This window comes from Haliaeetus albicilla, chromosome 14 (assembly GCF_947461875.1).
Source record: "Haliaeetus albicilla chromosome 14, bHalAlb1.1, whole genome shotgun sequence".
In the NCBI taxonomy this organism is placed as follows: Eukaryota; Metazoa; Chordata; class Aves; order Accipitriformes; family Accipitridae; genus Haliaeetus; species Haliaeetus albicilla.
In genome coordinates this window covers 23958908-23973426 of record NC_091496.1, presented here as the reverse complement: position 1 = coordinate 23973426, position 14519 = coordinate 23958908, and the positions used below count along the sequence as shown (strand labels likewise).

The 14519-nt window shown below is 36.1% G+C and overlaps 1 protein-coding gene across 4 annotated transcripts in view; it reads right to left on the bottom strand.

The window, feature by feature from the left end:
* POT1 (protection of telomeres 1) overlaps positions 1–14519 on the bottom strand; it is an 82599-nt gene that overhangs the window by 43997 nt on the left and 24083 nt on the right. For all 4 annotated transcript variants that reach the window (XM_069801988.1, XM_069801990.1, XM_069801989.1 and 1 more), the window contains 2 exons: positions 13697–13811; positions 920–1050 (listed from right to left, as the gene is read on the bottom strand). In XM_069801988.1, the coding sequence (XP_069658089.1) occupies positions 920–1050; positions 13697–13811 (246 nt within the window). The remainder of the gene's footprint in view (positions 1–919; positions 1051–13696; positions 13812–14519) is intronic.

The window sequence follows — 14519 nt, the reverse complement described above, 5'->3', positions numbered from 1 at the left end:
AAAACATAAATGTTTAGTACTACTCATCTTTATCCCTTTCATCATCCTTTTGTACAATCCTAAATTTCCTAGATCTCTCAAGAGTGTTCAAATATGCAAATAGTTTTTTTTAATTGGCCTCTTTCAGGACATTTACTCATTTCTGCTATAATTATTTTAAGCAAAAAAAAATTATGTATGGTTATCTTGCAAATCAATATGTAACATGGTATAATTATGTCTTTGGTACTATTCTATACCTCTTTAAGTATGGTCCAGCATTACAAGACTTCCATTCTGTCTCTGTAGTGTGGTTCCTCTTCCCTATACAGTTGCAGCAGGCATAAGAAAAACATCCAGCAGAAGCAGTGCCAAAGCTATAAACACTGTTTCCTTCATGGCCTTTGATACAGATAAATATGGGGTGAGGCAGGAAAACATCAAAGAAGTAGCTAGAGCATACTGCACACTAACAACCCCAGGTAGATTACATTTATTTGAGTAACTCTCCAGCTGATCTAAACTGCTCCACAACAGAAGGTCTAAAGTAATCCCTCAATTCTATTAGTTTGAAGAGGAACAAATTGTGCACATTTATGTCCGTAAAATTCTGTTGATCCAGAAGTATTACCACGTGATTTTTGCCAACTATTTTAACAAATATTCCAAAAAAATAATGCTGTTCTGGAGTTGTCATAGCCACATCTAACACTTTTTTAAAGAGAGATGTCAGCTTAGTGCTCTGTTTTTGTTTAAAACATTTGATAGTTTATTTCCTCTTTTTGTCCATACCGTACCACAACCATAGCTGTTTTATCAATCAACTGCTTTATCCAATGTCTCCACGTGTTAATTTCAGTACATGAAGAATTAAATTACTCCTACAGTCCTCTCACTGCAAAAGAGCAAGCACATAAACCACCCACATTGTAGTACATACCTTTATTCTATGAAATCGAACAATATCTCCAACTTTGTAAATTTTTGGTAGGGAATCTAGATTTCCATTAAAAAGAGTGCACGTTAACTTCACATTTGATGGATCCACAAGTGTTACAACTGAGCAATAATCTGTAAGATATAAAAGTGAATGAATAATAGGCATTATGGAGTCATTTATACACAGATATTAAACTTGGGATGAAAAACCATATGGCCAATTTTTTTCTGCTATGATGTGTATAACTCTTCCAAAGTCTATTTAGTTACAGCAGCATAACAACTGAAGCGTGGCCCATCTTGCTGATAATTAGCCCAAATAACTGAAAATGAAATGGGTGATTAAGCACAGGTCTGTGTGCCAGGAACACACAAAACTTTTTCTTCCGTCTGCAACAGGCATGCTATTTTTCTCAGGTTTCAGTTACTTCCTCTATAAAATGGGGACCATATGTACAATCCTTTTCTAAGATTTATTTTTGCACTGTCTTCTGAAGAGGTAAAGAGTTTTACAAGTTCTAAAAGGAAATTAAAGCATAAACTACTTATCTTTCACTTCAACACAATATGCAAGATATATACTGCAAGGATACAGTCACACTGTGGTAGTTAGAAAATATAGTAAGAATCTGAAATGTGCCCTTTTGAAGTTAAACATCATTAATGGAATTTTGCTTCTATTAATGACCTAAAAAGTAAATTCAAAACAAGACACAAATATGACAGAGCAAACCAGCCCAGAATAGAGCAGTATTTGCAGATGAAACCTGTGTTTTCCATTTCAGCTTACAGAAGCACGTGTGCTCAGATACCTTACAAATGTAAAAATGGAGTGAGAGTAAACTTGCTCTTTCACAGCATGGTAGCTGGTTAACCTGCCTGACAACTTTTCAAATACCCAATATCAACTTGGTTGTATGTTTAGAACCTCAAACATCCACACATCTTGTCCTAGTTGCTTTCAATCAAGATAGAGGGCTTCTGTTTTCTATACTTATTATGCTAGCATTTACTGACAATTAAAGTTCAAGGCTGAATTACAACTTTTTCAGCAGATCAGTAGAGCAATGACATCATAACCTATGATTTTTACCCTGATGACAACCTTGATAAATTTACGTACACAAAATTTTGGCTTTTAGAAAGAGTTAGCAAGATCATCAAGCAAAAAGCACAATTTTTAGGCATTAAATTAACAGTACTCAATGATTTATAATTTCAAATTTCTAAAGTTTGAACTCTTGCAATGGTGAACTCTCTGTTGGTTTTCCATTTGAGCACACCATTCTTAGATGTCAGAATGAGAAAGCACAAAACCAGTATTGGTAAGAGTAGCAAAAAATTTTAAACCAAATAGTTTTGTACTTTTCCCCACTAGTATAACACTGATTTACTATTTCTCTTAGCATTTTTCTGTACTCTGAAAAGAGTGGATATATCTAAACTGTTTGCAATGTGCACAGTGCTTTCAGACTGGAATCATGAATTAAATGATTCTGCTATTATTCATTCTGACTAAAAAAGTGTAAATCACTAGATCTGAATTACCCAAAATGCTTCAGCAACTCTCCAATCTTCTAATGCCATCGACTTTAACTCACATTTTTGCTTTCACAATCCAATTTTAAGAATGTAAGTTTTCATTGTAAAAGTTATTCACTGCATATAAAATGCAGACATAAAGTCTAGAAGCAGGAACAGGTCCTCTATGTACAGAACCCATTTACTCCCACTATAATCTCACTATTGTGGACCCCCATTTAAACCAAAAGTTCTTTGCCAATTTTTGCATTGCATTTTGGTAACAGCCAACAACAGAATCTCAACTCTGTAAAAAGAGAGCAGTTGTAATTCTTAGAAACAAAGTTGCATGAAGACTTACACCCATTCTCTTGAGGTACCAAGAATGGGGACACTGTTCAAGATATAAAACTCAAAGTAACAAGCAAAGATATGATCATAATTCAGCAGGCATCGAGTCAACAGTAAAGCAGCAAAATTATCAAACAACAAATAAACCTGTTTATTAATTGTATTGCTGATAGTTGAACAAACTACAGAAACTGACTATATAAAACTGAAATGTGAAACAACTGACCAGAACCTTCTTGTTTGACAGTGTGAGCTTTCTCAACCAGTGAAATTAAACACTGGAAGTCTATAAATGACGGTCAAGGTCGAAATGACTGTGGCTTGTGGGTCAGCCCACGCCACAGCAGAAACGCCCACAGAAGGACTAAGGCCCATGGAGGAACCCACATTGGAGCAGAGGACACCACTAAGAAGGAAGGTACAGTGGGGGAAGGAAGGAGAAAACAACAACAACAACCACCCAGTAAGGAACAAGTAGCAGCAAAAAGAAGCTGCTACCTACTACCTACCCCACTGTCCTGTGCCACCCTTTGCCCCATTAAGAGACGCAGCATAACCTGCAACAATAACAAGGGGAGTGGAGACTAGGAAGGGGGAAGGAGAGGTGTCTGGAGTGAAGCTGAGCCTGGGAAAGGTGAAGAAAAGGTGTTTTCCCTAAGCATTTAAATGTTTCTCTTCTTTGTTTCTCAATACTTGAAACAGTTATTAAATGTTTATGTTAATTGGCAATGAATTAAATTCCCCAAGTCAAATCTGTTTTGCCCGTGACAGACAACTTCTCAACTCTCAAAAATAAAACCCCAAACAAAAAAGAAAAAAATCCAAACAAATCAAAAACCCCAAATTCCCTTAGCTATAATTCTACAAGGCAGTTAGTGATAATGACACTAAACCAGAGTTTACATGTCTGGGAACTGAACAAAGGTGTCATAGTGCTAAAATAAAGTCAATAAAATCTCCATCATGCATTTTATAAACATACAGACACATAAATTGTTGCTAGACAGCTTTGAAAGAGAATACTATCGATCTACTAAAACTGACAGATTTGCCTTACATAAAACTACAGGAAGGCAGTCAAAAGAAGACAATCGTCATATGTAAACTCTGTGAACAGATTCCCCCCCAAACATGAAGACAAATACATTAGACTGGATTAAAATCCATGCTTGTACGTGCAACTGCCTATGACCTCAAAAGAAATATTCTGCTCTTTCCAGCAAACACAGCCTTAAATTTAACTATCATTTAAACTTAAAAGTTTAAATTCTTTAACGATTTGAGCGACTGAAGTGTTGAAAAGAAATCCAGTGATGGCTTACCAAGAAAAATAAAACTACTTTTCCTACAGATATAAAAACCTATAGTATTTCTATAAAACCACCACTCTTCTTCCTCCCCAAGATTTTTACACAACCTCAGTAATGATAAATTCTCATGCACTCAGAAGTTACTAAGCATCATTCTTTTGCACACTCCCACCAAAGGCACAAGGTCAAGTGTCATATAACACCTATTCTGACATTCTATGCTAGGATAAGCAGACGTGAATAAAGTCTAGTCAGTAGCTGACAAAACTGCAAGTATTTACTACTGTAATCCAAAGACGGATTGTTGTATTTCTTTGGGTATGAATTCTAGAGGTTAACTTAACAGCTCAGCTGCAAAGCAATATGAGCAAAATGAGCAATTAAGAGGAAAAAAACATATGGTTCAGAGTTACAATCCTTTCAGGATACAGGATGACATGTTACAGTGCAATGATATAATCCAATATACGAATCAAGAGTCAAATAACAAAAACATTCCACATTAAAATTGTGGTTAATCTTTGAGGCTGTGATTATATAACCTAGTCAGCTTCATGCATGTGCAGCTGCTTATTTAAGGGGGAAAAAGTTAACATACTCCCTCCATTTTCTGTGTAATTAGCATACTCAAAAGACTAATAATCATCCTACTCACAGTAGTATAAAATATTATACTTACTTTATATAGTCGGGGAACACTTTCTACATAATATAGGTTCTCTGTCTGTGATTTTAGACTTCCATTCTTAACTATCACCTCAGAACATCATTTCTACAAAAAACCTTATTAAAATGGAACTTTTCAAGAACAAAGCATGAAGACTGATTTTCTTTTAAAGAAATCCTCATCCAGCAAGTCCTTTTTGAAAGTAAAAAATAAAAAGCCACCTGTCTTTACTTCTCCAGCTGGAATGTGAAAATTGCTTTCTGCTTTCCATAGCTGCATTATAGTTCAGTGATTGAATCACTTTTCTGTACAAATCACAAGTCAAACTCTAAACAGAATTGCTGAATTTAAATAATGTCGCAGTGTTATAGGAAACAATATAATAAATGTGATTGCTCAAACTTTTGATTCTTCACAATATACTTTCCAATGAAGCAAAATCCCTCAGTTACCAAGCTAAAAAAATTAATGAAAGTTTACATATTGGAGTAAATTTTCCTTTACTAGATAAACTGACTAACTTTTCTTAAAGAAGAGAAATTTTACCACTGGTAATTTTTACTTGTAATACTCTGGATTAAAAATATGACATAATGGATGCACAGTTCAGCAAATTTATATACTATAAAAGAAAGTTTTTAATTACAAACTAGATTGATTCAGTAAAAGCACTGGTTTTAGGTTGATACTACACAGAACTCTGAATTGCACCTTTTTTTTTTTTTAACATATTTTATTATTACTATTATGAAGAGGTATTTCCACTCAGGCTTAACATCATGGGAGGGACCACCAGCAATGGACAGCTATCTGTAAGGATGCTTGTAACACCTCAGAATTGGTGTTCATGAAAACAAGCAGAGAGAAGTGACATCTGGTTTAAATGGAAGTATGGAGTGATGTATGCCTTACATGCTTCTTATATCCTTTCAGACTAGTCCTTACTGTTCTTTAAAAATAAAATTACTTTAACTTGTTACTTGTTTTTTTTATTTCATCTCATAAAAACACCACAACTATTTGTTGAAGCAGCTTTTTAGAAAAGAAATTTATGCAACCAAAGGAATTCATTATTATTGCAAGGACTATATTATAATCGGTAAAATTCCAAGTCAAGATCAGTAGAAGGTTACATTAACTACGTGGAGAATGCTGATCTCCAAGATTCTAGGTCCTGACTTTAAATAGTTTGAAATATGAATGTTTTGTAGCCCTGTAACAGTCACTGAAAACCTAAAGTTTCCTCCACTGTGATGACAGCTTAGGTTCATTCTTCAGGTTATAGCTTTCTTTTTATAAATGGCATAGCATTTCCACTCTTTTATGGACTGTTACATCAGTCATTAGCATGCTCAGAAAGTCATCGTCTCTCCACAGTGTACAGATATATATTAAAAACACAACAAAAACCCCCAAACCCACAGCTTCGCTTACAAATTCATTTTTCAGTCATCATAAGAAAACCAGAATTACTACAAAAGCTTTCTAGATTAGTAGTTAGTGATGTTGTAGGAAGGCATTTAGTACTTAATGATTAAACATTTATTTTAGTTTTACTGAGGACTTCAGCAGTTCCTAACGAATATGCTTGTATAAATTCCTTTGGCAGAAAGCACCAATCTAATTACAAATCTCCTTTTGGGCAATCACATATGTATTCCTGACTAACATTTAAGTGGAAAACCCACTATCCTGAATCAGTAACTTTCCCCTGCAAAGAGATAAAAAGGTTTTTGGCAATGCTGTTGGCAATGAGGGCCTCTAATTAGAGATTGCCTTCTGTTTCTTACATTTCGATACACACAAAAAAAGATTGTAACAGATTATTCTCTCTTCAAAACTACACCAAACATTAATACTGTTTTCAAGAATTACCGAGGCCATTCAATAGACAAGTGTCTTTGTACTAAAACCAAGCAGTTGAACTAGCTAACTTACCAAATATGTTCAACAAAACACAGGAAGAAAAATAATACAAAGGTACACAAACTCCTATGTGTGTGTATATGTATATGTACATATAAACAAAGATATCGCAGAAGCCCAAACCAAAACCTCTAAAAAAATCAAACTGAAGAAGTTTTATTACAGCTTGTTATTTCTAGCATGGCAATACGCTTAAGAGATACAAACATTCAGTAACTACCAGAAGCATCTGGCTAAACAGATGCTTTAATGCCATCATTTGTAAATTGTAGATCACAGTAACCGTCTTGAGATTTCTTTCTATTAACTATTTATTCAACTGTTTAATTTTTCATTTCCTTTTAAATTTTTTTAAACTTTTATTTATCTTCAGTATTAGATGATAGGAAACAGCGATTATTTAAAAAAGAAACCCATACAGAAGGGAAAAGAACATTACTCCCATCTTTAGGCTTCAGAAATGAAATCACTATCTTTACCTCTACAACAGTTTTTATTCTGTTGTGCAAAATTTAAATACACCCTCAATATTTTGATTTTGAAAAAACAAAACGGAACACAATACTTTAAAGAACAGAACTACTGCAGACTTAACTCTGAGTCTGCTTCCTCCCAAATAGACCATCAGAAACCACAACAGCCTGTGACTGGTTTATTTGGCACTCTAAAGTTGATTTGCTATTACTTACTAAAAATTGACTTTTAATTGAAGTTGCCCACATGCTATAGTTTAAAGTAATGTTTTTTCAGCTACATAGTTTTAAACAAATTCTGGGCTAGGAACGTTGATGAACTTGGCTCAAGATCAAATAAAAACTGAAAACAAAAATAAAACTTAGGGCTTAAAAATACCTTTAAGAATCTGATTTATGGTTCTTTTTGGGCATGAAGAACTGCTGACCTGGAACTGTCCAAGGTTTTTAGAAGTGTACTTTCTGAAAATGCTACCCTTTATTAATTTTGATTCTAAGAAATATTTTGTAAAAATAAAATAGTTACCCTCCGCATGCGTGTCTAGGTAGGCTAAAATAAGATTTTAATTCAACACATAACATATGAATATACTGCATATATCTAAGAGAACAAGCTAGGTGGAGGTTTCCCCAGGAAAACAGGGCATTGCTCTTATGCCTTACTGTTAACCAGCAGCAAGGATTCTTCTTGCCATAATTCTTCCCTGCGCTATGGAAAACACTGACTAATATCTGCAGGAAAAAAAGAGAAATACTTGGGGAAGCAGTAGCATCACATTGTAATGTCCCAAAACTTTCATGGTCAAGCACATAATCTCTGTAATTGGACACTACAAAGACAGAGGCTCTTTTTCTTTTATATTTACTGTTTTTTACTCAGGCTAAATACTTGAGATGTCCTTGGGCTTAAGGGAGGGGAGAGAGAAGAGAAACATCTTTGTTAAAAAATTTAAAATTTCTAAGACTCTTAAACTATTCAGGAAAGAAAGCTAGAATATAATTTTGAACACTTCCAACAGACCTTCCAGCAGACAGAAAACCCATCTGCCTGTTGTACCAAGCAGGACCTTAAGTACTTCCCTGAACAGTTTTCACAACACATAGAATTTTCATGTATAGGCATTCCAAACTACACACCCTGAGCTGAGGCATGCTCAGTTAAAACAACTTTCTCTGGAATAAATAATAATTTATGATCGTACTGAAAACCCACTTCATTCATCAGTGTTTTAACATTTGTCTAATGCAGTAATCAAAATGATGAACATTTAATTATAGATTATATAAACTGACAAGGCTAAATTAAGTACCAATTGCTTTCAGTGTGAACACAGTGCAAAGCTTCAGCTTTAAGCTTTAACATATGTAAGAATGAGCAGTACCTCATATCTAGGAGCCTATCTATATAGTGAATAAAGACCCATATGGATTAAATACAGTGGCTCCACTGCCCATGCTTGCAGCAGGTACCAGCTTAAAGCTATATGATTCTATTAACACAGTGTCAGAAAGAGAATGTATTAGTGCAGGATTGTGCCAGATCTAATGCAACTACAGAATTTTCTGACAAGAGCCATTTCATGCCCTGGCAATTCAGAGCAATCATTGAGCATTTTGCACCCTCTCAAGCAGACATAACTCTGGGTTGTGTAAAAAAACCAAAACCCAACATTGAAATATTTAACTGAGCAGTGAATATTTTTACACTAAAACCCAAATCAATTAAAACTGTTCCAGAGATTTTCATGATAAAGTAGCAAGTGAATCACAACTACCTTCAAAAATAAGAAACTTTTCAAACTGTGTTCCTGATCTCCACTGATATTGTTGGTTTTGTTTTTTTTTTTTATATTTCCAACTGAAAATATATAGGGAAGATACATTAGAAAGTTATTAATGACATCTAGGCAAGGACTCATTAAGTGAATCATCATTTTCCCTACTAAATTTCTACTATTTATGAAACTGAAGTGATTAACTTCACAAATAACTCAGTTGCAAAAATCTGTCCTAGTTGTTTCAGAGATGTATTACCTTGAAAGTCAGTGCATTTAACTTTATTGTTTTTACATATCTGGAAAGAATGTCTGTCTTAGACAAACACTGATTGCTGGAAATTAAGTATGATGTTCAAAGTCCCTAGGTGCCCAAGGTCTTGTTAAAGCAGCTGGACAAATGACAAATCAAGAACTGGCCTTTCATGATTTACTCAAACAGTAAAAGTAGTACTTTCTACATTTGATTCATTTCCTTCTTACCCTTTTTGTTGTCATCAACATGAACAAAGGAAATAAAACCTTTAAAAGATTTATGGGGCTTGTTTTGCTTGTTTCTTTGCTTTTAAGCCTGAGTTTTAAACCTACATTAGTTTTCAAGAGGAAAGTACCTCCATTCACCACCGGCAATATCTTGAATTACTACAGATAAAGCTAATCTTTTCAGTTCCTTATAAACACAGCTAAGAAATCTATTACAATTGCTGGCTGAGAATATCGGCGAGAGCCTGACTTTTGAAATAAATATATATATCTATATACTATACAGATATTGTAAGACTGATAGCTTTTGACCAGGTCTAGCATAAGCAAGCAATCACCAGACACCACCACAAAATGAAGAGTTTGAGAAGCTCACTACATTGACAGACAGATGTTGTTTGGCAGCCTGTGAAGTCCAAATAGAGTAAATCAATATTGAAATAATTTATCAATCTTTTACATTAAAAACAAAATACTGTTCTCTGCTCTGTACAGGTCTAGATTATACTTGCACCTTTACAATGAAGTCTTTTACAGATTTTAGTGGCACATCAAGCAGGAAAGAATATCAGTGATGAGATCTCCCACCCAAAGGAAGAGTTTTGTAAACTTTTTAATTTGGTCCTTCCATTTGGGAAACCATAAAGACTATGTGTTATTATTGTTCTTCCTTTTAAGTTAAAGAGATTTTTCATTCTCCTGAGATTCTTATCTTCAAAAGAAACTTGTTTCTCAAGGTCCCTTCTCCAGATTTATCCTCATTTTATTATAACCCAAAGAACAGGAAAGTCTGAAAAACCTGGAGAGTTCCAGCATGTGTGCTGGGTTGACCTTGGCTGGCTACCAGGCACTCACACCACCACTCTCTCACTCCCCTTCCTCAAGAGGACAGGGGAGAAAACAAGGTGGAAAAGCTCACGGGTTGAGATAAAGACAAGGAGATCACTTACCAGTTACCATCATGGGCAAAACAGACTCGACTTGGGGAAGATTAAATTAATCTATTGCCAATAAAAATAGGGTAGGATGGTGAGAAACAAAGACTAAAACACCTGTCCCCCCGCTCCTTTTTCCCAGGCTCAACTTCACTTCTTCATTTCCAACATCTCTACCTTCCCTCTTCTTCCCTCGAGCAGTGCAGGGGGATGGGGAATGGGGGGCTGTGGTCAGTTCATAACAGCTCCTCTTCTCTCCTGCTCCTTCCTTGCCACACTTTTTTCCTGCTGCAGCGTAGGTCCTTCCATGGGCTGCAGTCCTCTGGGATAATCCTGCTCAAGTGTGAGTCCTCCACAGGCTGCAGTGTAGATCAGTCTGCTCCTCCAAGGTCTCTCCACGGGCTGCGGGGGAATCTCTGCTCCAGCGCCTGGAGCACCTCCTCCCCGCCTCCTCCTCTGGCCGTGGTGTCGCAGGGCTGTTTCTCACACTTTTTCCCCCCTCACTCCTCACTGCCGTGCAGCTTTTTGCCCTTTCTTAAATACGTTTTCACTCGGTGCCCCGGGGTGGGCGGGTTGGAGCCGGCTGGAACCGGCTGTGTCCAGCACGGGGCAGCCCCGGCCTCTCCTCACACAGGCCGCCCGCCCCGCAGCCCCCGTCACCAGCGCCTGAGCACCCGCGCCCAGCACAGCTTGCTTTCCCATTTTCGATCCTTTTTTATGCCTGGCAGCCCCAAATCTTCTCCTTAAGCCCCCAGCAACCTAACACCACCCATTCACTACTATCTGGGAATCCATCTCCAACCTTTGAAGAGCTCCTTCTGGAGTCTTTCTCTGAATTAATACTTTTTAAATATTAACTGTAGCTAAATCACACAACAGTTCCATAAGTATTCAGCTCTAGGGGCAGAATAATTTTTATTACTGTTACTTCTAAGCTAGCAGTATAACTTGATTTGCTATACACACAGCAACCATGCACACACTTAATTTAGTATTTTATGAATGTTTGCATTTCTAATTAGATGCCAGAACATTTTTCTGTTTCTAGTCTAAATGCATTGAGTTCCTGCAGATACTTTCACTTACTATTATTCCTCATCTACATCTAGGAGTATCCGTTGTGTTGTAACATTCATAATGTAAAAGAATTGCAATTTGTACTTCTCCACTCTTACTGGGGTACAGTATTATCAAAACCCAATTATTTTCTGAAATAACAGTGACATCCAACTTTTCCACAGCTTTCTCTAACAACTACCACTTGCTTTTTCCTATATAAAACAATATTTCATCTTAAAGATTTGCAATTCATTGTTTAGCAAAATAACTTTAGTGTATCAATGACTATGTAGAATATGATAATATACATTTTAATTTAGTCTCAAGAGGAAAAAAAAAAACCAAACACGCACTATATTTGCTATAAAACCAGATGGACCATTACTGGCTCAGTTCCCAACTTAATGACTATATCTATTTTTAAATGTTAACATTTGAATTAGATTATCCCATATTCTTCAGACTTATTTTTTTGTTTATGTTTCAGAGTTCTTTTGAGGAATGCTACTGCCTTTACAACATTGAGTAAGAACATAGAGCAGAAAGGTTTTCTAGGAGCAAGTCTTGTCCCCTGCTATAATAAACACCAATGGGAATACATTGCGACAACTAACTGCATGGGAAGCACAGAACTGCTCTCCTGCAGGCACCAGGTCACTGAGCCCTAGTGCTGCGGATACCTTGTTTCTTCTGTTGACACGGTCAAGAGTATGTAAAAATAGTGCTGAATTCCCAAAAGCTGTCCATTAGCTTGTAGACTCAGTTAATCTAATATATTCTTGAAAAATTCTACCTTGCTCTGCATAACTTAACTATGACTGCTGAGTGGGATGGTGGCTGCCTTTAGTACAGCTGACACTTGGTGTATGATAGCCCAGAGAACAGCACACATCTTCTCTTTTCCTTGGGCAAGCATTAGACCACACTTTAGCTACAAGTACAGTGAAGCCACACTTCAGCTACAAGTGAGAGCAAAAATTTCCTGTCAATAGGGTCTTTCATACCAGTATGTCTATCTAGAAGAATACTACATGCACCAAATGGAAGTAACTAAGCATGCCCACAATACAGATTATATCAGTATGGTTCAGTTGAACATACCAAAACTAGCATACACACATTTGCACAGACCTCCTAGGTGTTCCTCCCACTCATACACTCTAAACTGATTCGAACAGAGGCTGAAGATGGCTTGGTCTTCAAAAAGTGAACCCATTAGTTGAACCTTAGTTGGACTTGGAGCTTTTTTTGGCTGTACCACCATGTTTGCACAGCTTTCAGCTATTTCACTTATGTTTCAAGCTACCTAACTGTAAACAAACCTCATTCTGGAAGCCATGGTACTGCGGGTATAGCACTGTGCTCTCACAAAGGCATTTACTGCCTTGTCTTGAGTGCATCACCTTCAGACTGCTGCTGGCAGTTTTTGAGCGAGTAAGATCACACAGATCCGTTTGCAAAAGGTTTTGCTGACAAGCCACTAACTCTTGTTTCTGATTTAATGCTCACTTCTTAAATTTCTGTATTTAGAAGCCAAAAATCATGGCTATTGACATTATTCAGGAAACTTGCATGCATAATTAAGACCACAAAAATCAGTCACCATCATAATCTTTTCCTTTTTGTTCGATTAGGAATACATTTAGAAGGGGAAAACACCCCCAAACTTTAAAATGCACAGTAAATGTATAGTAAGCAGAAAATACTTTGATAAACTCTGAATCAGAGAAGAAATTCTACTTAATCAAATTCAGCAGGAGCATCACCTAGCTGTATACTTACTGAGCACCTAGTGAAATGGTACAATCTTCTAACAAAACTAGCAAAATCATTAGGTGTTCACCTCACAGACAGAAAAAATGATTCAGTTGTTGCACACTTTCTACAAGTAACAAATATGCTGTCACCACATTTATAGTGTATCATAACACTTATTGTCAAAATCTCAAGGAAGAATTGCACGCAGGTACACAACAACCCTTTCCCACAAGGACAGGTGCAGGGCTTTTGTACTTTTTTTTTTTTTTTTCCGTACAGGTCCTTCTCCTTGTTTTGTACTGATAGTATTAGCTTGATAAATACTTTCTTCATTTGCTATCTCCACCAGTCTGCCTAAACCAACTCTGATACCCCTTACCTATTCGTTGTTTTGTTTCCTTGATGTTAGCTGAGAACCATGGTCAAAGGACCACCTGATTTTGTTGTTCTCATTGATTTTTAACAAACATAGTAAGAACAGTTCTGTTTGGAAGAGGAATCTCTTGAATAAAGTACATACCAGTTCCTTTGCTTACATATGGAGGCTTGAAGAATTTCACAACGCCATACAAATTCACTACAGTTCCATCTTTAAGATGATTCAGAGGAGTATACACATATTTTGGTGCAACAGACTGAAAAGGCATGATAAAATTAGGGAACAAAAGAAAAATTATTCAAACACCAGAATTTTGTCTTTTAACACCATCCACCCTCAGATATGCTTTATTTCATCTTAAAATAAAAGTTACCTGTTTCTTTCTGTCTTATTCACTTTAGACTCTAAAGCTAAATATATATACATATATTCACAGGCAATAAAGCACACAAGACTTATTTCCATTTCTTTTTGTGATTGCATCTTCCTTACGATAAACTAACCAGCCAGTTCAAGTAAGTTTCAATACATGAAACAGGTGAATAAAAGTCATTATAATAAAGAATGATGGAAAGTAATTTTTTTACTGATTGATTTTAACATGTCCATCCAAAGGGCTTTTGAAAGCACATACATAAATAATTTTGTAATTCTTATTGGCAGTGTCACTGCACAGAATCTCTGTCTTGGAAAGGGGGGCGTACCTCTCAGCCATTGAGTAAGTCTTCTTATTAAAATACCACACTTGTTGAAGTATTAGAGGAATGAAGGACTACCTTCTACTGTTTAAGGACGACTCTCCTCTTATCTTAAGGTTACATTATAGGCTGATTAGTCTCTTTTAAAGAATACAAGTTCTGCCAAACCGACTGAAAACTGGTTTTCAATTGCTATATCAGGGGAAAAAAAAATGAAAGTCTTCATAAAATTAACATGAAGCCAAGCTGTATCATCTTTGGTACTA